The sequence below is a fragment of the Hydractinia symbiolongicarpus genome, chromosome 5, assembly GCF_029227915.1.
Source record: "Hydractinia symbiolongicarpus strain clone_291-10 chromosome 5, HSymV2.1, whole genome shotgun sequence".
NCBI lineage: Eukaryota > Metazoa > Cnidaria > Hydrozoa > Anthoathecata > Hydractiniidae > Hydractinia > Hydractinia symbiolongicarpus.
In genome coordinates, this window is record NC_079879.1 from 25,946,967 (window position 1) to 25,970,760 (window position 23,794).

At 34.2% G+C, this 23,794-nt stretch overlaps 4 protein-coding genes across 5 annotated transcripts; all 4 read left to right on the plus strand.

Annotated features, from left to right (window-relative positions):
* Window positions 1-115: 115 nt before the first annotated feature.
* Window positions 116-3,567, plus strand: LOC130645680 (arylsulfatase J-like). 2 transcript variants are annotated; one of them, XM_057451744.1, is made up of 8 exons: window positions 116-240; window positions 577-736; window positions 802-914; window positions 1,480-1,641; window positions 1,731-1,982; window positions 2,072-2,216; window positions 2,297-2,572; window positions 2,772-3,567. In XM_057451744.1, exons 1-8 carry the CDS (start codon window positions 142-144, stop codon window positions 3,194-3,196), a joined length of 1,632 nt encoding a protein of 543 aa, XP_057307727.1. In that variant the 5' UTR covers window positions 116-141; the 3' UTR covers window positions 3,197-3,567. The 2 variants fall into 2 exon arrangements, with proteins under 2 accessions (XP_057307727.1, XP_057307728.1); XM_057451745.1 differs by lacking the exon at window positions 116-240 and having other exon boundaries at window positions 605-736; window positions 783-914.
* Window positions 3,568-3,753: 186 nt separating this feature from the next.
* LOC130645681 (arylsulfatase J-like) lies at window positions 3,754-8,064 on the plus strand. Its single transcript, XM_057451746.1, has 8 exons — window positions 3,754-4,486; window positions 4,598-4,757; window positions 4,860-4,972; window positions 5,128-5,289; window positions 5,370-5,621; window positions 6,301-6,445; window positions 6,965-7,240; window positions 7,496-8,064. The coding sequence occupies exons 1-8, from the start codon at window positions 4,397-4,399 to the stop codon at window positions 7,879-7,881; spliced, it is 1,584 nt and encodes a 527-aa protein (XP_057307729.1). The 5' UTR covers window positions 3,754-4,396; the 3' UTR covers window positions 7,882-8,064.
* Window positions 8,065-8,294: 230 nt separating this feature from the next.
* Window positions 8,295-10,367, plus strand: LOC130645685 (nucleolar protein 16-like). The gene is made up of 5 exons (XM_057451757.1): window positions 8,295-8,454; window positions 9,200-9,326; window positions 9,434-9,509; window positions 9,636-9,742; window positions 10,089-10,367. The coding sequence occupies exons 1-5, from the start codon at window positions 8,354-8,356 to the stop codon at window positions 10,236-10,238; spliced, it is 561 nt and encodes a 186-aa protein (XP_057307740.1). The 5' UTR covers window positions 8,295-8,353; the 3' UTR covers window positions 10,239-10,367.
* Window positions 10,368-13,757: 3,390 nt separating this feature from the next.
* On the plus strand, window positions 13,758-17,082 carry LOC130645686 (uncharacterized). The gene is made up of 4 exons (XM_057451758.1): window positions 13,758-13,993; window positions 14,830-14,931; window positions 15,251-16,263; window positions 16,426-17,082. Exons 1-4 carry the CDS (start codon window positions 13,825-13,827, stop codon window positions 16,660-16,662), a joined length of 1,521 nt encoding a protein of 506 aa, XP_057307741.1. The 5' UTR covers window positions 13,758-13,824; the 3' UTR covers window positions 16,663-17,082.
* The last annotated feature ends 6,712 nt before the right edge of the window (window positions 17,083-23,794 follow it).

A 23,794-nucleotide genomic window follows, 5' to 3' on the forward strand; every position in this document is an offset into this window, starting at 1 on the left:
ACCAGTTAGACAAAAAAATACACTAATTTCAGTATTTTTATTGTAAAGCTCACCCCAACCAAGCTTTACCTTCACTGTTGCGAAAATAGATACAAAGTCAAGCAGAATTGTGGTGTTTTACTTATTTTTTTGTGTAGAAATATGACTAAACATTTATTTTGGATGATTATTGGACTAGTTTTACTAGATGTACGGCTATGTATTCCTCCTCACATTGTTATGATTGTTGCTGATGATTTGGTAAGTGTATTAATGTTTTTATTGAGAAGTCCTGATCCTTTTTTCACGCATACTGTACTTGCCTAAAGATTCCTCTGCTCAAGAAAGCAGACCTTCGAATAACTGCTCACTTTCTCCTGTTTCCCTATTTGTAAAAACAGTAATGGGCAAGACAATAATTTAAGACCTCCAGACATAACTTATAAGACCCACTTTCTGCCCTGGTTGTATCCAAGTAAATCATCATACATAATAAGTTAACTGCGTATTGAAGTATTACTGTGTTTTTTATTGCAGTAAACATTAAAAAATACCAGCATTGAAAGTATTAATAAGTATGGTATCCTCATTTTTCAGGGATTTAATGATGTGAGTTTTCATGGTTCTAAACAAATCCCTACACCAAACATTGATTATCTTGCAAATAATGGGATTATTCTTAACAACTACTACGTTTTACCAAATTGTTCTCCCACAAGAAGTGCAATTATGACTGGAAGATATCCCATACACACAGGTAATGAACACACCTACTGTTCTATTTTTCATTGGTTTTTTTGTAGTTTTTTATTTGTTTTACAGGTATGCAGTCAGGGACAATATCCGCTGCTAACCCGTGGGGACTTGGTTTGGCAGAAAAATTGTTGCCTCAATATTTGAAAGAAATAGGGTATAAAACACACGCTATTGGAAAGGTTTGTTTCTCCTTTTATAATGTACAGTATCACAAAATATATGTTCATATGACACAGGGGGTATTATGTGAGACTACACCATCAACTATATCACGCAGGGCAAGCTCTAAGTTCGAATTTTTGTTTTCAACAGTTTTACTGTTGGAAGCAAAAATTGTTTATTTTAAATATTAAAATTTAAGAAGGGGCCCTTATTTCAAGGGAACCTTACTTCATCAAGGGGAATCGTCTCATGGTGAGTGTGTGATTAACCCAATTTCACAATTTTTGGATTTTAGTGGAATACCCAAATTTTTTTCGGGTTATTTTTGACTTTATTTCATGCAAATTATGTAAAAACCGGAAAATATGTTAAACAACTTTCATTTGACTACTGGAACTAATGTAATTTCAAGCTTAGCAAAAATATATTGGTGCAATTTTGTTCCTTTTATGATATACTATAAGACGGGGAAAGTTTGATGCCATTTGGAAAAGCCTATCAAAAGTTTCCCCCCTCTCTAGGCCTAAAAAAGGCCAGTATATTTAGCATTAAACTCATTTTATTTTTTCATTATTAATTTAGTGGCATCTTGGTTTCTTTGCACGTGATTACACACCATCGCAGAGAGGTTTTGATTCGTTTTATGGGCACTACGGTGGGCATGGAGATTATTGGGACCATTCATTAGCATCAAATGGATATTGGGGATTGGATTTACATAAGGATACACCAACGACAAGCGAAGTAATTTTTGTTAAATTTTTTGATTTTAGTGAGGGTTGTATGTTTTTTAATGGCTTTCATGTTAAAAAGTCAGTTCTGTTTCATGTTAGCATATTTGGACACAATGGGGCAACCACAGCACCAAGCTCTTCTCTATGGAAGCAATTGACAGAATACGATATCACAGTATAGACGAACCAATGTTTCTATATGTGGCTTATCAAGCTGTTCACAGTGCAAACCTTGTGGAAGATCCTTTGCAAGCACCTCAAAGTTGGATTCAAAAATTTAAGCATATAAAAAACATTGGCAGGAGAAAATATGCAGCTATGGTGGCATATATGGATCACGGTATTGGACAAGTAAGTATCAGTAGGTTTTTCTTACCATATAATCCCATCAACTTTTCTTTAAACAATCTATTCTCACTTGTATTCTTGTGATTACTCAGATTTACAAAGCCCTCAAGAAACGTGGCATGTTGGATAACTCAATTATAATATTTACTTCTGATAATGGTGGACCAGCGAATGGATTGAATAAGAATTGGGCAACAAATTATCCTCTGCGTGGTGCTAAAACTACTGTTTACGAAGGTAGGTTGTCATTTTAATTTTTTGTCAGTGAAATAATGTGTAGGATAAAGTTGTTTCTCTATTTCATTTCGTTTAAACAGGTGGAGTCAGAGTTGCTGCGTGTGTATACAGCAAGTTCTTAAAACGCCATGGGATAGTATCACGTGATTTAATGCATGCCACTGATTGGTTGCCAACTCTACTCTCGCTTGCTGGGTATAACACACAACAACTACAAAATTTGGATGGTGTGGACCAGTGGAACACTTTACAGCGGGGATATCCTTCGCCACGCACAGAAGTACTTGTAAATATCGATCCCTACGTGTATAAGAATGCGGCTTTAATAGTAGGAGACTGGAAATTAGTTAATCAAAGTATGTTTTCATTCTTTTTGTGAACAATCAATGTGGGGCATTCATAAGCTGTGAAAAAATTATCTTAAGTAAACATTCTAAACTCTTTTCAGTTCTAGAAGTTCCTTGTGGTTCTAAACTTATTTATTTGATTTTAATTAAAAAGGTAAAGTGTGCGAAAAAAACAAATGTATTATAATTAATGCCATTTACCATTTAGGTCGTTTTTATGACAGTTGGTACCAGCCTCCTGGAAAAAGCCGCAATAACATAAATTCTTTTGTTGCTGGCAACAAATTAAATGATGCAAGAATACACTGTGGTTTAAAGCCAAAATCTCCATCTTATTGTGGTGGAAAGCGTCATCAGCCTTGCTTATTCAATCTTAAAAGTGATCCCTGTGAATACGCTGATGTTTCCAAGAGGTATCCAATTATTTACAAAATTATGCTTACACGGTTGCAGGAACATGTGCAGAAAATGGTAAAATCCAGAAGAAATACAAAACGAGATCCTAAATCTAATCCAAAATTAAATAATGGAGTCTGGAAACCATGGAAGAAATTGAAAGAGGAAGAAACTTCATTATTTTCATTATTTAACAAATTCCCATACTCTTTAAAGTGCGAATTGAAAAAAACATGAGGTGTCAATTGAGAATTTTTTACCTTTCTTTGACAATGCTGAAGGTTTTCTCTGCTTTTTATATCTGTATTTATTAAAAACATAATATATTCATATATAAATATTAATTGATATAAATTTATATCTGTATTTTTATTATTCTTTTTCAGTGTATTTATTCAAAGAAAGTAATTTATACATAAATATAAATTTGATTATGAAATTTCTACCTTTATTTTTTTAATGTATAATTTGATATATTTATTTCTATTTTGATGACTTATAAAATAATTTTAAATGCTGGTTATTTTTAATTTTTTATATGTACTATTTTATATATTCCAACATCAGTTATTTTTATGCTCAGTATGAAATTACTGTTACCTGTCTTAAAAATTTTTTACTATCCAAAAATAATATGTATGCTATTGTGGTGGCATTTGCAGTTTTTTCTGTTAGTAATACATTTTACATTTAGTTAATACATAAATAGAATGAACTTTCTACTTTTTATAGTTTTTCTTTCAATATATATATTTTTCTATATTTTTCTATATTTTCTTTTCTTTTTATATTTATCATTTATATTATATACTAGTAAAAAAACCCATTTTAAGGCTTATAAAACATATTTAAGTGCTGATTATTTTCCATATTTTATATAAACTATAAACTAAAACATGTTGTTTTATTTTGTCCGGACATGCCTTAACCCTATTTGGCCTGGGGTTTTTCAAACATATTATGACCAGGGGTGGGGGGGGTCTGCCCCCACGGTAACTTTTCATAGGCTTGTCCAAACTGAATCAAACTTAGCACACTTATAGTACGTCACAAAAGGAACAAAATGGCAGCAATAAATTTTTGCTTGCGTCAGCACTTTTTCTGTTCAAAAGCTTGAAAATTCCTCAAAATGTCACTATCTGCTTAAAATTCAATTACCTTAGTTCTACATCGAATTTTTACATTCTGGTGTAAGTTTATGAAAGGTAAATAAAAGTTATTATATAATTTTTTACACGGATGGCATGAAAAATTGCCTGGAAATCCAGTTTTTTACTAATTTTTACAAAAAATCAGGAAATTGGAATAAGCACGTGTTCAAAACATGCAAAATTATTCTTCTTTTTATTTTTGTGGATCTGAATTCAGAAATTTTTTTAAATATGCTTTTGTACAGTTCATCGTAAGAAATATTTCATTTTTAGATCAAACAAAACAATGTTTCGATATACGATTTTACTATCTGTCTTGCTGGACATGACGCAAAGCTCTCCTCCACATATTGTTATGATAGTAGCTGATGATATGGTTAGTTTGCGTTGGTAAATTTTGTTTAAATAAGTTCCATCCTTATATAATATGAGTGATTTTTATTATTTTTTAAGTGTTTAATTTTCTGTCTGTATCCTCATTTTTTAGGGATTTAATGATGTGAGTTTTCATGGTTCTCAACAAATCCCTACACCAAACATTGATTATCTTGCAAATAATGGGATTATACTTAACAACTACTACGTTTTACCCAGTTGTACTCCCACAAGAAGTGCAATTATGACTGGAAGATATCCAATACATACAGGTGAGTAACTTTAATCTTTATTTATAGATTTTTAACTATACTTGTACATGCTTTAGTTGATACTTCTATTATTCTATTTTATTGATATCTTTTTATTGTTAGGTATGCAGTCAGGGACAATATATGCAGCTAATGCATGGGGTGTAGGATTGGAAGAAAAAATGCTACCTCAATATTTGAAAACATTGGGATACAAAACTCATGCTGTTGGAAAGGTTTGTCTCTCCTTTTAGAGTGTTTACTGTGATTGTAAAAGCTTTTGTTGAAATATAATGTTTTTTTTATGCTGATATTCGTTATTGTTCCAAACATACAAGATCTTTTGTGACTTAATCTTCAAGAAGATGCAGAAAAATTTAATTTATTCTAGTGGCACCTTGGTTTCTTTGCACGCGATTACACACCATCGCGGAGAGGTTTTGATACCTTTTATGGATACTATGGCGGTCAAGCAGATTATTGGGACCATTCATTAGCATCAAACGGATATTGGGGATTGGATTTACATAAGGATACACCGTCGACTAGTAAAGTAGGAGCTTCAAAATGAAAAAGTTATATCTTGTTTCTCATATTCTGTAAATTTATTAATTTTAATGTAAAAATTTTTAGAATGTGTGGACGCAATGGGGTAATTATAGTAGTAACATGTACTCCCATGAAGCTGTAGATCGCATCAAAGGTCATAATTTGAGCGAACCAATGTTTCTCTATGTGGCATATCAAGCTGTTCACAGTGCTAACCTTGTGGAAGATCCTTTACAAGCGCCTCAAAAATGGATTGATAAGTTCAAACATATCAAACATAATGGCAGACGAAAGTATGCAGCTATGATGGCAGCAATGGATTATGGAATTGGCATGGTAAGATATATAGTAGGCTTTTGTTCAGCGCATCAAATTTCAGAGGGTAGACTTCTTGACTAACTAAGGATGGTTAATCCTTTGGTATGAGGGCAGGAAGTACCTGCAGCAAATTTAAACTTTGCTATTAATATTTTTATGACTAGTTTCTTCTTTAAAAATTAATTTTATAATTCTAATCTGAAATATATCAGATGTGTTAAACCAGTACCTAGCACTTTCTCAAACACGATTTTGATAGGCAATGTTATTTTCAACGATAGTGAAATTTCTGCATGATGTCATTCAATAAGGGCTGACGTCAGCTAGGGAATAATTATGCCAATTTATACTTGGCTCGTACTACAATTTTTTGTCATAAGTATAACTTATGAACATGCCTGCCATACTTACAAGGGCCAAAAGAAACCCCAATAGTAAATAGGGCAATATAGAAAAATATATATTTCTCTTCATTAAATTTCTTCGTAGTTATCTTTAATAAATATTACATCAAATTTTAATATGTGTCGATTGTTGGCAAACTTTCTGAAAAAATATCTATATGTTATGCTGGGTGATACACTATATATTTTCAACCAGAGCTGAAAAAAAGAAGGAGATGATGAATTTAAAAGCATGCGGAAAACTAAGTGGAAACAGTTTTAAATACTTCTGCTTTGACATTTTTTTTATTTAGATTTACAAAGCACTGGAAAAGCGTGGCATGTTGGATAACTCAATTATAATATTTACCTCTGATAACGGTGGTCCAGCAAATGGATTGGATATGAATTGGGCAACAAATTATCCCTTGCGTGGTGCAAAAACTACTGTTTACGAGGGTATGTCATAATCTGGAATAAGAAGTTTAAATTCAGAAGACAAAACTTGTACCAAACATGCAAACAAAGCTCTGTTGTTCTCGTATTTACAAGATTCAATTTCGTTCTCAAAAACATGCCAGACATGATGGTGACGTCCACTTTTTTGACACCTCAACATTTTTATCTAAATTGATATTAGTACCTTTTTAGTTTTACATAAGTGCCGAAGAATTCTAAAAAAAATTAGATTCCAACAAACAACATGTCTGAAATTTTGAACGTCCTCTAATGTCAATATTTTTTAATTTTTTTAAAAAATATAATTCACAAACAATTACAGTTATAAATTATCACTTTCACTATTATCATCAATGAAATAAACGTCTTTATCTTCGGTATAGTCATCGAAAATTTGATTTGTTAGATTTAATTTTGAATTTTTTGCACTTAAAGTAAACCATTCCAAATTAAAACAAATTTGAATTTTGAACCTACAAGAACTTCTTATTTACTTCTGCCGAATCATTCTCACTTTAGGAGGTGTCAAAGCTGCTGCTTGTGTTTACAGCAAGCTTTTTAAAACTCCAGGACAAGTATCACGTGATATGATGCATGCCACTGATTGGTTGCCGACTTTACTATCAGTTGCTGGTTACAACACAACAGATTTGCATTATCTTGATGGAATGAATATGTGGCAAACACTGCAGAAGAAATCCCCTTCACCAAGAAATGAAATACTTGTTAATATTGATCCTCATGTTTATCATAACGCAGCTCTTATTGTAGGGGACTGGAAACTAGTTAACCAAAGTAGGAATATTTCTTTGAATTTGATTCTAAGACAAAGTTTGCACGTTGCAAATAAAAATCATTCTTGAATATAATGTGTGCAGTTAAACTAGAAGGAGTCGCTACAAAAGCAAGTCTTGTATTTCATTAAATGAGAACATCAACTTTAGTTTACCTTTAAGGTGCCATTTTCTTTCGCTGTTTTGTTTTGTCAACATGACCTTTCATATGACAAGGTGTTTATAGTATGTGCCAAAAAATCTTTTCTGTTTTTAGGTCGTTTTTATGATGGATGGTACCCTCCTCCCGAGGTAGAGAATTCTTATGAAAATAGTCGTTACTCCTTCACTGATGACATGAATGATTATGTAAGGTTCGAAGGAGAAAATGATGCTCGTATTAAATGTGGACATAAACCTTTGAAAGTGTCTTACTGTGGTGGCAAGAAATATCGACCTTGCCTATTTAACCTTAAAGAAGATCCTTGTGAATACACAGATGTTTCAAAAGATCATCCAATTATTTACAAGAAAATGTTGGATCGATTGCAAGAATACAGAGATGGCATGGTGAAGTCAAGACGAACCACATATCGTGATCCAGAAGCTAATCCTAAATTAAATAATGGTGTGTGGGGTCCTTGGAAGAATTTGTTAGTATGATTTAAACTTGCAGTATCTTGGTAACATGGTAGTCTAATCTACTGTGTGATTGTATCTTTTCACGTTGGATGTGTAACACCATGTTGTTTCGCAGTAGATGGCTAAATGTGTAAAATTTTCTTCGAGTTTAAACGTTTTGTTTTTTTGCCTGTATCGCATTATTTATAGATTTTTTTATTATCATATATTTGTTATTTATTGCTTTTTTTGAATTAAACGCATTGTACGGATTAATTAAATTTGTAGATTTACTTTAGGAATTTTTAAAATTAAAATTTGTAAAAACAGTTTTTCTCTATTCAGCATCGTTGCGAATGTAACGTTAATTAGGTCTGTAATTATTGGGCTTCTCCATCCTGACTAGTTGTTTATTTCATACTTAATATTGTATTTAAACTTCTGAAACTATAAACTTCGAAGTATTGTATGATGATAGACTATTTTAATTTAGAAAAAATAGACACAAATAAAAATGGGAGGTATCAGAGCGAGAAAGACTCGGAGAAGAAATACAATCAAAATACTTAAAGGTACAAGAAAAAGAAAGAAGACCATAAACCCTGCTATTGGAGAGTAAGTTTTGCTCTGCTTGTAATTTCGTTACTATTGTTTTAGTGGCAGTCATTGTTGGGTGGTTGTTATGTTTTTTTGTCGTGGTTGTTATTGTTGTGGTTGAAGCTTGTATATTGTTGTGGTGGTGGTTGTTGTTGTCGTTGTTGTTTGTATTGTTCTGGTGGTGGTTGCTTTTGTAGTGATGGTTCTTATTGGTATGGTGGTGTTTGTTGTTGTTGTGGTTGTTGTTATTGCGGTGGTGATGGTTGTTATTGCGGTGGTGATGGTTGTTATTGTTGTGGTGGTTGTTCTTATTGTCGTGGTGATGGTTGTTATTGTTGTGGTGGTTGTTCTTATTGTCGTGGTGATGGTTCTTATTGTTGTGGTGATGATTCTTATTGTTGTGGTGATGGTTCTTATTGTTGTGGTGATGGTTCTTACTGTTGTGGTAATGGTTCTTATTGTTGTGGTGATGGTTCTTTTTGTTGTGGTGGTTGTTCTTATTGTTGTGGTAATGGTTCTTATTGTTGTGGTTATGTTTCTTATTGTTGTGGTGGTTCTTATTGTTGTGGTAATGGTTCTTATTGTTGTGGTGGTTGTTCTTATTGTTGTGGTGGTTGTTCTTATTGTTGTGGTGGTTGTTCTTATTGTTGTGGTTATTTTTGCTGTTATTATTGTTGTTGTGGTCGTTGATATAGCTCTTTTAATAGCACTGTTGTGATTGTTGTTGCGGTTTTATTATCGCTGTTGATTTTTATTTCTTTAGTGCTGATTTAAAGAAACATTGGGACAATACGAAGACTTTGCAGCAGAATTTAAAAGGTCTTGGCTTGGCTTACGATTCAAATGAAGTTTTAAAAATCCCAAAAAATAAAAAGATTACTAGAAAAGATGTATGTCTTTGTTTACCCGCCTGTTTGTCTGTTTGTTAATTTGTTTCTTGTCTTCTGAGTGCGTGCTTGTTGTTTGATTTGTATTTGTGTATGCTTGTGTTGTTTAGATTCTGAAGGAAGATAGAGAAGGCGCAAGCATGGAAGTTGAGAAACCAATCATCGTAAACACGGCTGTCATTGAAGGTACATTCCACATTTAATTCCTAGATGGATTGTTTCTTCTAGAGTAACACATCCAATGTCCACCTTTCTGTGAATGGTAATAATTAGACTTGTTTCGTTTATAAAAAAAACTTTTGTTTTTTTCAGCATTTGAAAAAAAGGCTGCGAATGGAAAAAAATTGGAACGACACATTTCTCCAGGAGAGGCGAAGTTTTTATTGGAATTGATGAAAGCACATGGTAGTAACTATAAGGTATGTTTTTAAATATGATGAAGTGAGCGCATGTGACATTCTATTTTACTTTCACTTTTCACTGACGTGTGTCAATACCATCAAATGTAACTCTCCCTTTTTGGTTTTAAGGATGCTTTATATTCTCCATTTTGGTAAAAACTAACACGGTCTTTAACTAAAATTGTTCTAAAAGTGAAAATTGCTCTGTTTTCAAGAATAATTAGCTCGGCAGACAAGAAACTAAGTCAAATATGATGACGCACCTATTTTCACTCCAAATCCTGCTAAGGATTAATTATGCTAATAATCCGTGTTTACAATTGCTTTTCACTTTTAATTTTTTTTGCGTGATTTTTTTTGGCAGGCGATGTCCAAAGACAAACGCAACACGTATCAACACACGCCCAAACAACTACGGCGCAAATGTGAAGGACTTCTAAATTCATCATTATTACCGAAATATCAAGAATTGTTCCCAGACTTGCAACCTGAAGAAACAATGGATACGTTATAAAAAAACACTGATATTTCAGATGAACAAAATGTACAACCGTTATTGGTCAGATGTTAATAGATGCTTTGTGATGTTTAAAAACTGCATGCAGTCAGCCCTTTGATGAAGTATTGTTTTGAGTCTGTTGAAGTGTTGATTTTTTAACATCTTGTCTTAATTCTTTCGTTTAATAGCCATTAAACGAAAGAATTTTATTTAAAAATGTTACCTTCAGGAAAGAAATGGTTTGTGAAGAAATAAATGCGGATAAACATTTTTTATTGAAATTAAAGATTGCGAATTAGTAACTAAAATCAAATAGCTATTGATTTGCTTTTATCTGATGTCTGAAGTTAAATTTATAGAAAATTTCAATCAAAAACGAGATTAACATAAATTAAAATGCAAAATATAGGATTGTGAACGTCGGAAATTTAAGACTTTAGGTTTGCAGATACAAGGTACAATCATTTATTCCGCATTCATTTCTTGATGTTAAGTCATTCCAGAGTGTCTCCAAAAAAGAAGATAGTAGTGCCGCAGGAACCGTGGTGAAGGCGGTGGATGCCCCCAATCATTTTGTAAAAAAAAGATTGTTTTCTCCTCACTCTAACCCATAACAGTAAAGAGTGAGTGTGTTAATAAAGATAAATTTGAATAAGAAAACAAGATATATTCCTACTGCACTGGGATTTAAACCATAAAATATTTCCACGATAGTCGTCTGTTATCGCTTCAAATTTTATTGACGACAAAAAGAATGCCCGTAGAAAAACTTGATCTTTGATACGAAAAATTGCTGGTTTGGAAATATCGTTTAAGGTAGCGGATACTGAAACGACGTTTTGCCGTAAAAGTTTTATTTTTACGCGCAGGGCCATTTTTGGAAAAAATCGTAATTTATCTTTCTTAATTTTACTCGCGTGTCCAACATCTTTTGTATTTTATTTCTCTCTAATGATTAATGCGCAGCCTATAAAAAACATAAAAACTAATTATTGGGAATACAGTTCAACTCATGTAATTCGGATCTCCAAGGGGATTCAAAATTTGTTCGAATTACATGAGTTACGAATTATAGCAGTTTGACTCTTTTCAGCCGAATTTTTGTGGGGAAGTGTTAACGGGCGCTAATAATAATCAATGTTGTAACATCCTATGGAATAAAAGGGCGCGTAGTATTTGAGAAATAAGTTGCTATTTTCATGTAAAACAACTGTTACAAATTTTAATTATCAATTTTTCTCAATAAAGTCCATGATTTTGCTCTGTTTTCTATTAAAGGGGCTACGGAACGGCTGTTGGTTTTCGACTTTAGTGACTTACACGAAAGTCGAGCTACAGACGGCGAAAAACATATTATTCTCGCTGGTTCAATATTGAACCAGCGAGCAAAATGCGCTGGTCTGTTCATTGCGCAAAACGCGTTTGCCGGATTTTTAATATGTGAGCGGGATATACGGATTGTGAGCATTTTAACCGGTTCGTAGCCCCTTTAATCAATTATCTATGTTCGAATTTCACGAGAAAGTTCGATTATTGGAAAAGTTCGAATTTCATTGAAACGGTCGATTGTTGAAAAATTTGAGTTTTGAAACTTTGAACGTATGAAAAATTTTAAAATTCGAATTACGTGATCAATATTTGCCCACGGGACCAAGAAAACTCGTCGATTTAGATGATATTTCGAATTACATGAGTTCGAATAATGGGAGTTTTCTTATAAGAGAATTTTAGAGTAAACTCGAACGGGACCGGAGAACTCGTTCGATTTATATGATATTTCGAATTACATGAGTTCGAATAATGGGAGTTTTCTTATAAGAGAATTTTAGAGTAAACTCGAACGGGACCGGAGAACTCGTTCGATTTATATGATTATTCGAATTACATGAGTTCGAATTATAGGAGTTCAACTGTACTTGTAAAATATTTTATGGAGTAATACGAGACTAAAATTAAAGAGAAGAAAAAGGAACAGGAGAAGAAGATTAAAAAGAAGAAGAAGAAATAGCTAGCTTTTTTTTCTTCTTTTTATTCATACGTATCTTGCTTTTACATAATATTCTTTTTATTCGCACATGTTAATTTATTAACGCGCATTCAAGCTCTATAATTTTTATAATTTATTTTCTTTCAATTTTCTACCCGTGACGGTCAAAATAATTACTTTTACCTGCATCTAGAATGACCCAAATTTTTGCCGTTTTGATTGATTTGATAGCAGCAAAAATACCATTGTTAAACGCTCCGAAATAACGGCTCAGAGGACAAGAGACGAGAATGGTAGCTAATTTCACGCCACATTGGCGTAAGAAAATCGAGAAGAAAGCGTTGTGAACATGCGCATTAATAATTTCTATTCTTCCTTCTGAGTTTATTTTCTTTTTCGGCTTGTTTGAAGAGTGAATGATTAATTCACTTTGATCGAAATTGTTTAATTTTGCAAATTCCCCTAAAACTACGCTCTTTTCACAATCTCAGGTAGTAACAGATAAAATTCAATACACGACAACTGATGTTCCTTTTTCTCGTTTGTTGTCGTGGAAAAAAATGCCGTTGCCAATTGTTGACTATTTTATTCTCGCTTATCCCGCTTGAATAAAATAACCAACCTTTCCTAATTATTCGCGATGGCAAACTCTATAAAGAGAGAAGAGGGGGAGGGGTGTAATTACAGTACCGGTATCAAAGGAGAGGGCAAGAATCCGTCGCCTTGATTTTGTTAAATATGCAAAAAAAATACTTGACGATCAATTAACCCTTCCCATCCTTTTATTGGGGGGTAGGCGAAAAAATTGAATTTGCAAAACAAAAGTAAAAAAGCTGCCACCTATAAAAGAATGTTATTCATAAGGTGTCGGTTCACAAAATTTCTTTGGCCAGCAGATGCTGCAATGAGTTCGTTGCCTCAAAAAAAACTAGAAAAAAAAAGTTTCAAATAGGAAGCCTTGAGGTCCTGAATCCAAAATAGCTTTTCTAACCATTATTATTTCGAAGTGTTCTGTTTGTTCTCAGCGTAGTACAGCTGTGAGACTCCTCAACCTCTTTCCCAGGGCAACTTGTATCTCTTTTGACTTCTGACATCGCTGTCCCGATATGCTCTGGGGACGAGGTTCACGTCTTTGCTTTTCTAAAAAATAGACTGCAGTATCTAAGAGTAGGCGGATAGTGGTGCAAATTATTCTACGATGTTGATATTTTAAAATTTCACAAGCATGGCCAAAATTATGCAAAATCGTATAGTAATAAATGCAGACGTAGCGAAATATAAAAAAGATGATGTAAAACAAATAAAGAAATACGTTGTAGTTCTGGATGCTTCCCCGACACAATAGCATTAGCTCACCTAGTAATTATATTCGTGTTGTAAACAATGCTTTTTCAAAAGTAACAGAGACAACGGTTAATAAAAGCCATGGCCGTAAATATCACAACAAACTTCTAGATAATTCGGATCATGTTCTGATGCACAATTTTAACTTTTTCAGCAAAATCTTTTAATGACAAAGCATATTTTTTCTCTCTTAAATATAAGATTGCAGCAGTTGTAGCAACATTCAACAAATTTTTTTTATCGAGGACGTGAAAAATTAAAGGAAAGAAAATGGCTCTTTTATCTGTAAAAGTTTTTTACGTAGAGAATAAGTCAACGAAAGAAATTCGAAAGTTCAGTGTTGATGGAGACGTTTATGAGAATTTTGAATATCTTATGGCAAAAATTCGACAAGTATTTCCTGATTTACTGAGAAAAGACTTAGAATTATTCTGGAAAGGTAAGACGTTATGCTATCTGTTTGAGGGAGGGAATGTTTAAATAAGCAAGGCAAATTTTAGTGGACCTGCTGCTTCATATCTTTTTCAGACGAGTGTTTTCTCGATTTTTGTTTTTCTTGCAAGGGTAGTAGAACCTCACCAGATTTTATTTTGATAGATGGACTAATTTACATTAAGCATATCTTTGCTACTTTTTTTCAGTCTAAAACCTAACCAGTGAATCATTCCAGGTCCCCAACAGTTGTGGCTATTTGTGACACATGTTAGGTTTTAATTATTTTTTTTCAATTATTCAATTTTTTAAAATAAGCCACAACAGGACGTTTTAACCCAGAGCGAAAAAAAGTGACGAAATTCTACCGTACTCTAGCTAGCATAAAAATAGGGAATAAAAGCTAGTTAACGCAAAAAGCTCATCTGTATTATTATATGCATAAAACATGCCAATTTGATCCACAAAGGCGGTAAATGGCACAAAATAATTATATATACCATTTTGTTATTTAGCTGCAAAAGTAATGAAAGCTAATTAAAATTAGACAATCTGGAAATATGCATATTTTTTACAAAACCTTATTTTTACAAAACCTTACCCCAAACCCCAATTTGAAAATGTTGTTTGTGGATCCTGAGGGTCTCCGACAGTGAGAAAGAGGAAATGCTTTTTAGAACACAAATTTGTGCTTCATGCATCCCAATATATATACTAAGTGTAATATAGCAAGTAAAGGAATCAATTTGTAAATTTAAATCTCAAAAATAAACTTCCTATTTTTTGTTTTATGTTTTAGTTTTTTGTATGTTTATAATTTTTTATTATTATATATACATTCAGATGATGAAGAAGACTATATCTCTATTTCTTCAAATGAGGAGTTAATACAAGCCATTCATGCTCTACCTGAAAGGGCATCTTGCCTGAAGCTCTTTGTCAAAGGTATAAATACTTGATATTTCGTACATTTTTCTTGGTTAAATGCTTTTTCCCACCTCAGAGCAGAAATATTTGTACATATAGTTGCCAAGTTTAGAGTAAGTAATAGAGAGGAACATAGAGTAAATAAGACAATCATTCTTCCTCTAATATCTTCAATGCCACCAACAATAAGTAATATTGTAAATGAATATACATGATACCCTCTTTTTGTAAGATTAATGAAATTTTTCTTAATTCTGAAGAAGAAACACAAATAGTGATTGTAAAAATCTTTTCCTACATTAATTTTTTTAATCATTTAATTTTTTTTCTTTTATAGTAAAGCAACTTGACCAAGAAAAAACAAATATAAATGAAAAACACCCTGGTGTAGTATGTGACGAATGTAATTTAGAAATTAAGGGCATTAGATACAAATGCTTAGCTTGTTTTGATTATGACATTTGCTCTTCCTGTGAAGCTAAAGGTCTACATCCTGATGAGCACGAATTGTTATGCATAAAGAAGCCAAGGTCATCTTCATCCTACTTTGTTATGAGACCTGGTTTTCCAGGAGGTGCATTCAGAGGCAGAGGTGGACCTGGTGGCTGTAGGGGAGGACCATTTGGTCAACAAGGAGGAGCTTTCAAGGGGCGAGGAGGTGCTTTTGGTGGACGAGGTGGGCCATTTTGTGGACGAGGAGGGCCATTTGGCGGACAAGGAAGGCCAAGTGGCAGATGTGGAGGATCATGTGGCAGGCAAGGGGGAGCTTGTAATGGAAAACGACCATTTGGTGGGGAAGGAAAACCGTGGTTTGGACATGGACACTGGGGTTGCCATGGAATGGGTATGTTTGGTAATGGTGCAGATGGGCACTGCTTTGAAAGTGCTGATTCAAATGAAAATAAAGATTCATTTAAAGGTAATCCTTGTTGGGGACCAGACTGCAAAAGTCAGTTTGAGGAAATACTTAAAAATTTGGCTACCATGTTTGGTTTTGATCCAGAAGTTGCATTCAGTCAGTTTAACTCCATCTTTAAAAACTGTGAAGAGGAACATGACAATGAAAAAGGAAATGATGAATCTCAACAGCAATTTGAGAAGGTCCTTGCTCACATTGCCCAAAGTTTTGGATTAGACGTTGAAGTTTTAAAGCAAACAGCACAATCAATGTTGTCAAATTGGTTTCCAGTGCAAGAAAACAATGAATGTCCACAGAATGATGACAACAAAGAAACAAATAGTGGCGAAGAAAAGAAAACAGAAGAGACATCTGGCAATGAAGACGTGATGGAGACGGAAGTGGAACACACAACTGAGGAGGCCAGTGGTGATGCCGAATCTCAGGAAATGGTTAGTAGGCTTAATATATATCCCTCTTTTATTTTGGGACACAACAATGTAGAAGAAAGACGCGTCTACAGTACTTTTATGTGTAACTATTTTTTACACATAGATACTTTTCAGTAACTAATTTTAAATTTGACAATTAACTTATTGCATTTTTATGTACAGCCCTTACCACAAAAGTCTGAAGACTTTATTGTCGTGGAAAGTAAGCCAGCTAAGGAAAACAAGCCAGCTGAGGGAAGCTTAACAGAAAATCAAAAGTACGAACTGAGACTGGGAAAAGCAATTCGTCAAATGGAAGCCATGGGGTTTGACAATGATGGTGGATGGTTACGTCAGCTGTTGGTTTCTAAGGATCTCAGCATCGGAAGAGTTCTGGATGCTTTAAATCCATCTATGTAAACACGGAGCCAGCTAAATATAAACAAAATGCAATGATTTAGCCTTATTTAAAAGTTTTACTATTTTTAATGTTTAAATATTGATGTGCTTTTCGATTCCCGTGCTTTTTTTTTTTTTTGAGTGATTGAGTTGTTGTTTTTTTATCTTGTCTCTTTTTAATACAGTATAATACAGTATAAAATATGAGGGTTATAATGTTCAAGGGTTTTTCCTGCCTAAAAAGTATGCCATTGCCATAAATAGTAGAGCAATTGTCATTTATTGTTGGTGTAGTGTGTTTTGTAACGATATATATGTTACGTAGATAAAAAAAAAAAAAAAAAAAAAAAAAAAAAGTTTAAAATATGAAAAATGTAAAAAAATTACGTATACAGTAGTACTGTAAATCATTTATTTGAAAATAAAATTTCTTGTACTTTATTTTAGTTTCTTTATCTTACCCTCCCAATCCCCTGTCAGTGAGGAAAGAAACAAGCGACAGACTGTATCCATTTTCTTTCACTTGACTGTGCGGTTAATTTCTTCAAATAATTTACAATGGTTGCAACAGGCGGCTCAGTCTTTCGACCTCATCCAAAACTGGCAAAATAGGAGAAATACTGATGGACCTGTCAAAAGCTTATACGAATGTTTTCCTCACGACTTTCTGATAGCAAAACTAGCCGCTTACGGAATGGGATATCACAGCGCACAGTTTTTAAACATGCACCGCGCATCACAAGGCTCAATCGAGTGTTATAAGCTAAGCTGCACGTTTGAAACATGCAGTATAATTTCAGAATTTTTACAAATTTCACTATACTTTTATTATCTGTTTTCTGTTACGGTAAGATGTGCAAAGTTTTATTTTCGTTACTAAAACAATAGCTGATTAAAAAAATCGATATATAACAGCAGACTTTGGCTGCGTGTATAATTGCCATTACAAAAGCCTAAGATAAGTATCCGGTCACAATGACGATACAGCAAACATGCCCCGAGTAATATATCTGTCGTTTTTTTAACCGATAAATTTGAAAATTGGCGTCAAAATACACTTTTAACAAGTCTTGCAATGGATCAAGGTTGACAAAAATTAGTGCAAAAGGACACCCTCGCCCTAAGATCTCTTATCCACTAAGCCATTTATTAGAAGGGTAAAATGCCCTTGAAACTAGGTTGACAAAAGGCATGAGAATTCTGTAAAATAATGCTTATCTTTTCTTTGCATGCGAAATGTGCTATTCACGCATAAACAATTTTCAATGTTCAGTTTTATGCTGAACAAGAGGCTGCGTAAACTTCCTCCCCATTAAAAAGGTGCAGCTATAATACATTGACAATGGTGGTACTGAATTCTGTTAATTAATATTAGAACAAACCAAAATGGTAGATGCTGCTGGGGCTTTGATTACTTAGTCAGTTACAAAACCTTAATTCAAGGCTAAGTTTGCATAAAATAATTTTTTGAGGAAATTATTAGTTATAATGATTTACTAACAAGACATACCACCTCATTCATTGAACATAATTAAATGGAACCGTGGGCTTTCTCCTTGCACCAATGGTGCAATTATTAGTGCCATTAGTAAATTTTTAGATCATCACAGTATTGTCACAATTTAAGAAGAAATTAATGTGACTAGTTTCTTTGAATTTAGTTATGCAAATTTCACTGATTCATTTCATGATATCTTGCATCTTGATGCGTCTAAAAAGACCAGTGACGACATTATCAATGTTCTAAAGATTGCAGTTAGAGAATTTTCATTAGCTCTCACAGATATCTTTAATGAAGCGATAGCGAATGGTACATTTCCAGACGAGTTAAAACAGATCGAAGCGATCCCAGTCCCATAAAAAGAAGGATTCGTGGCTATATTCAGGCCTATCAGTTTTCTTTCATCCGTTTTTAAAAGTGTTTGAAAAGCTTATTTTTAAGCGATTGAGCCAGTTCATAGAGCGTAAACTTTCTAAACTCCTTTGTGGATTTATAAAAAGGATATAGTACGCAATACACTTTGTATGACCTCATTTAAACTGGCTAAAGTGCTTAGAAAACTCTGACAAAATAGGAGCAGTACTGATGGACAAAAGCTTACAAATGTCTGCCTTATGATCTTCTGATACGGAATGCTTACGGAATGAAATATCACAGTTTATAGTTTTTGCTTGGTTATCTTTTAAATGAATGCAGAGGGTTTATATCGTTTGTAAGTGATTGGTTTAGCATATTATTAGGTGTTCCTCAAGGCTTCACCCTCAGGGCTTCTATTCACAATCTTTAAACATCTGTAATTTTGCGGACGATAACACATTTTACGCATGCGATTCAACCATTAAAAACGTTCTTCTTTAGCTAAATTCTGACATTTCTTGTGTTATGAGCTGGTTTAGAATCATTTCTAAAACCAACTCATAACACAAGATGGTTGTATAACCTGATAAACTTCAGGTAATGTTTTGGGGGATTAGAGATAGTCAAAATATATTTGTAGATAATGTTTCTATTTTTAGCTCTGCCACTGTCTGCTAGGTATTGAGTATTGATAAAAAGTTGACTTTCCAACCTTAAGTACACGATATTTGTTAGAGGGCAAATAACAAGATTTAAGCGCTTTACGAATACGACCGTATCTTGATTTAGCTAAAGCTGAATTGATTTACAATTCTTATATTGTTTCATGCTTTAACTACTGCCCAGTAAATTTGGATGTTTTGTAGCAGAGGTTAGAGTTTGGCTGTCTACATGAAATTTTCAGCGACTTATGAGGATCTTCTTATTGTTAGTAATCAATCAGAAAAACCTGTCTTCTCATGACTAAAGTATTTAAGTACTTAAAGAGGCTCAATCCGGAATTTATGAGGAAATATTTTATAAATAAAAAGATTCCCTCATGCATTTCGTTTTGATGATCATTTTTCTCTCCCATCAAGACATAATACCGGATTACATGATTTAATATTCAGAGCCTGTCTAGCCTGGAATAATCTTCCTCGCGCTCTAAAAAGTGCTTTGAGATTTTTAAGTCTGGCATAAACAATATAGACATCCCCTATCACGAAAATATGGCGTAAGGACTTGGTACTATGATCCTGCCTAAAACATTAGACAATAGATATACAGATTATTGAAGTGTTGCTAAATCTACAATCATCAACATTTAAAATTCTAGCTTTGAATGTAATTTTAATTTGTATACGGTGAAAAACAACATCAAGCTAGCACAAGGAATACAAAGAAGATGTATAGATTATTTAAGAATCAATATCTTCGCTTCAGAAATTAAAAGCATTCTCTTGAAACGGTGCGTCCATATGGTTTACATCATTGTTACTGAAGGAATATGGATTTACATAAATTAAATAATTTTTGGATGCTCTATATTTTCGCTTTTGGCTTTTCTCTTCAAAAACTTCCAACAACAATTGTATATGGCGCACCATTAAACGTTGCACCGTTGCAAATGCAATCACATGGTCCGTAGGGTGGTTTCATCATTAGTCACCATAATGAGGTACGAAATTTCACTGCAAAACTACTAAATGAGATCTGTCAAGAATTCAGGACAAAATCATCAGAGATAGAGAAATATTCCTTCTGGCACAGTCGACGTCGACCAAAGGGAAATTCCCTAAAATGTTAGTAACCAACACAAAATAATATGAAATAATATTAAATGCCAATAACCAACATATAATAATATTAAATGTAAGATACCAGAAGTACAATGCTAATAACCAACACAAACTAATATTAATGATATATATCATTAAATACTAACACAAAATAATATAAACGAAATCATATGACGTCATGCGCAATAGCGTATACTCATATTATACAGAATATGAGTAAAAATTATTCAACTGTCCTAGAAAAATTGTTAGTTGGAATCAAAAAATTATATAATAAAGATGTCCATTAATGATCATCTCATAATGCCTGATCGAATAGTCCGTGCTAATTCATGGACACTAATGTTCGTACCAGATCATTTCAAAACGCAGGAAACGTGTACTGCCGTAGTTCGTGAACATCCCTGGACACTAATGTTAGTACCCGATCATTTAAAGACACAAGAAATGTGTAATGATGCATTCAGAAGGGAGAGCCTGATGTTCAGGTAATGTACCCGATCATTAAAAACACAGGAACTATGTGATGAGGCAGTACGTGACAATCCAGCGCGCGCTCCTCGAATATGTTCCAGATCGTTTCAGAGCCCTCTCAAATAAATGACTCAGTATTGTAATGAATGTGAAAGCGTGCTCGATGGATATGATAGATGCTCCTGTGGACGGAGATTCCTCATAAAAGGCAAACTGCTTTGCTGGTACTGCTGGTATGAGTATATTACGTATAATGGTGGTAGCTGTACCTGTAACAAACCCTAGTTGAAGTTTTATTTCCTTAAATAAAAGGATGTTCAAATTCGGTAACGAGAATGTTAATTCAAGAGACTTTTTTGCCAAAGCGATTCCACTAAATATCGAAGATGTAAACATTGAAAATATCGTGCTAAGCGATGCTATTCCAGCAAACAAGGGTAAAGATGAACGCTTCATTATTGGCTATAAAAATAGTGACAACAAGCTATCACCTCTATTGATCAAAACACCTAAGAAGCTCTATTCCAATGGTACCTCGCGTTACGATGAAGGCTGCTCTCTTACCATGTCATTCGATTTACATCAACATCCAGAATGGTTGGAGAAATATCAGATCATCCTAGCCAGGATCGAAAAACTATATGGTAATGAATTCACAGCCTCGCCAGTAAAGAATGATCGATATATGAATGCAAAAGTCAAGGCATGGGATAGCAAAATAACCACTGATTTTTACGACGCCCGAGTACCTAAAAATCAACCTTGTGAATGTACGGCTATCATCAAGCTATCCAGCATTTATCGACAGGGATCCAAGCACTATCTGCAGGTCTTGCTGAAGAGTGCAAATATAAGTCTGTGCAACAATCCAGGACCAGACATCATATCGATTCAGATGATGATGAGGAACCATTCGTTGTGGTCTAATTTTGTATATTAATGTTGTAAACAAAATAAACATGAACGAGTTAAAAAGGGAAGCGAGAAAATTAGGGATACGTAGTTATTCGACTATGAAAAAAACTGAAATTATAGCCGCGATTCATAAGGTAAAATATAAGGATACCGCAACGCAAACACTTGGGCCTCATTGCAAGCCATGTCTAGAAATCACAGCTATGAAAATATTGGATGAGTATATAAAGGGTCTCGAGGCAAAACAAAAAAGAAGTGTCATATACGACGGTGATTTTATGATCGATAAGGATACCAGTGAAGTGCTTGGCGTTGTATAATGTATTGTTAACAATACATTATAAATACGCTGGCGGTTCATCTAAGTACCGCTGACATATTGAGCAGACTGCAAGTTTCTTAAGATTTCTACTCTTGCCTCATTGCGACCTTTGGCGACGAGTGCCTGTCTCTCTTATTCATTGATCGTCTCCACTATTTTTTTCATGCGCTGACGAATCTGCTCCTTTAGCAGCATATATTTTTGCTTCTCTTGGTTTATTAGTGAAAATTCATAATCACTTATCACTCCATTTTTAATCGCCCTTGATATCAAATCAACTATTGAATTCAACTTAGTCTCTGCAAGGAGTCTTATTGAGTCATGTTTCTTACGTTTATAATTCAACTTCTTACCACCCTGTTTTAGAGCTGTTTGTCCCAATCCCACGGCGATGGCTATTTCACCCATTGCCACTGCCAGAGGAACACCGATTTCCGAGAGCATACTAACAATTCCAACACCTGATGTTATAACACTTATTGCTAATAGCCCGTGATCCATGCAGTGTACCCACAGTACATGCATACCAAATTTTTTAGCGAGTTTTTCACGCTGTTTAATTTCATTTCTTAGGTATATCTCGATCTCCTCGATCTTTTTGAGGCGATAGACGTGACTTTCGTTATTTTCTTGATCAGGTGCACTCGACGGTAGGCTCGGATATAGTTTCATGACTTCATCATTATTCATTTATTCTATGAGCAAGTGGATGGTAATTCCAACGAACGAAACGTTCTTATCATGGTGATGCTCGTCTGTCAACATCAACTCCAGACGATCGGTGGATCATTTCAAGGGTATATATACGGCGTTATCAAAAGTCGACGCGAGCATATCGCCCCAGGTGTTTTCGTTCGTCGGTAGTATGGCCAGGGTTTTCGATTTCTTCCCATCCAATAGGGCATGGTTTTCATCTAATTGGTGACATGTGAGTCTTAATCGCTGATATACGTCCGTAGCATAGGCTGCATCATACTCACCTTTCATATAATATTTCTTTTGGGGGTCGAATGTGAACCTTAATAGCTTGTGGAGTGCTTCACTGAACACTAACGTATACCCCTCATGAACGCGGATCCTGCATATGCCATTTTTCAATACAAAAAGCTGTACTTTACCGTGTGCCTGTGTATTGACAATGGCTGCTATATCTTCAATTTTGTACAAACCGTTCATGATTTCGATTCGAGTAACTGTCTGATCAGGTCCTACCCTACGTATTGTAAAATCATTATTACTATAAATATTTAGCCACGCGGGTCGAATGCTGATCGACTTAAGAGCTATTCTGGTGCCTTCACTCAGATATTCATCAAAAACTATTGGTTTATCAATAGTAGTTATGTAAAGCTGCTTCATATTTCTTTCTTTCTTTAAAGAAACATGAATATCTATTCGTATAATCCATCAGCAAAATACAAATCCAACAGCGAGTGGCCTCTTGGCGTAAATAACTTGGAGCATCAGGACCTCTACGTGTCTACTACTCAGCACATTTCCGTGGCATTCCCACAGTTCACCCAATTTCGTATCAAAGTTCCCACTAACCTGTTAAATGATCCCGTGAGTGTAAATTGGAAGGGGCAAGCCTTGAATTATTGGAACATCCAGGTCAATTTCGCCGCTCATTGCGCAACCACTGCATTAGGCATTTCTGCCAAGCATATGAGCGGCTCCGTACCCCTCGTCAAATCGATCTTTAAATTCCATGTATACTACCATATGCGTCGTATCCTAGCGAGAATGAAGGTACCCATGCCATACGAAGGAGGCTTTTCGCAGTACGATAACCCATACTCGATC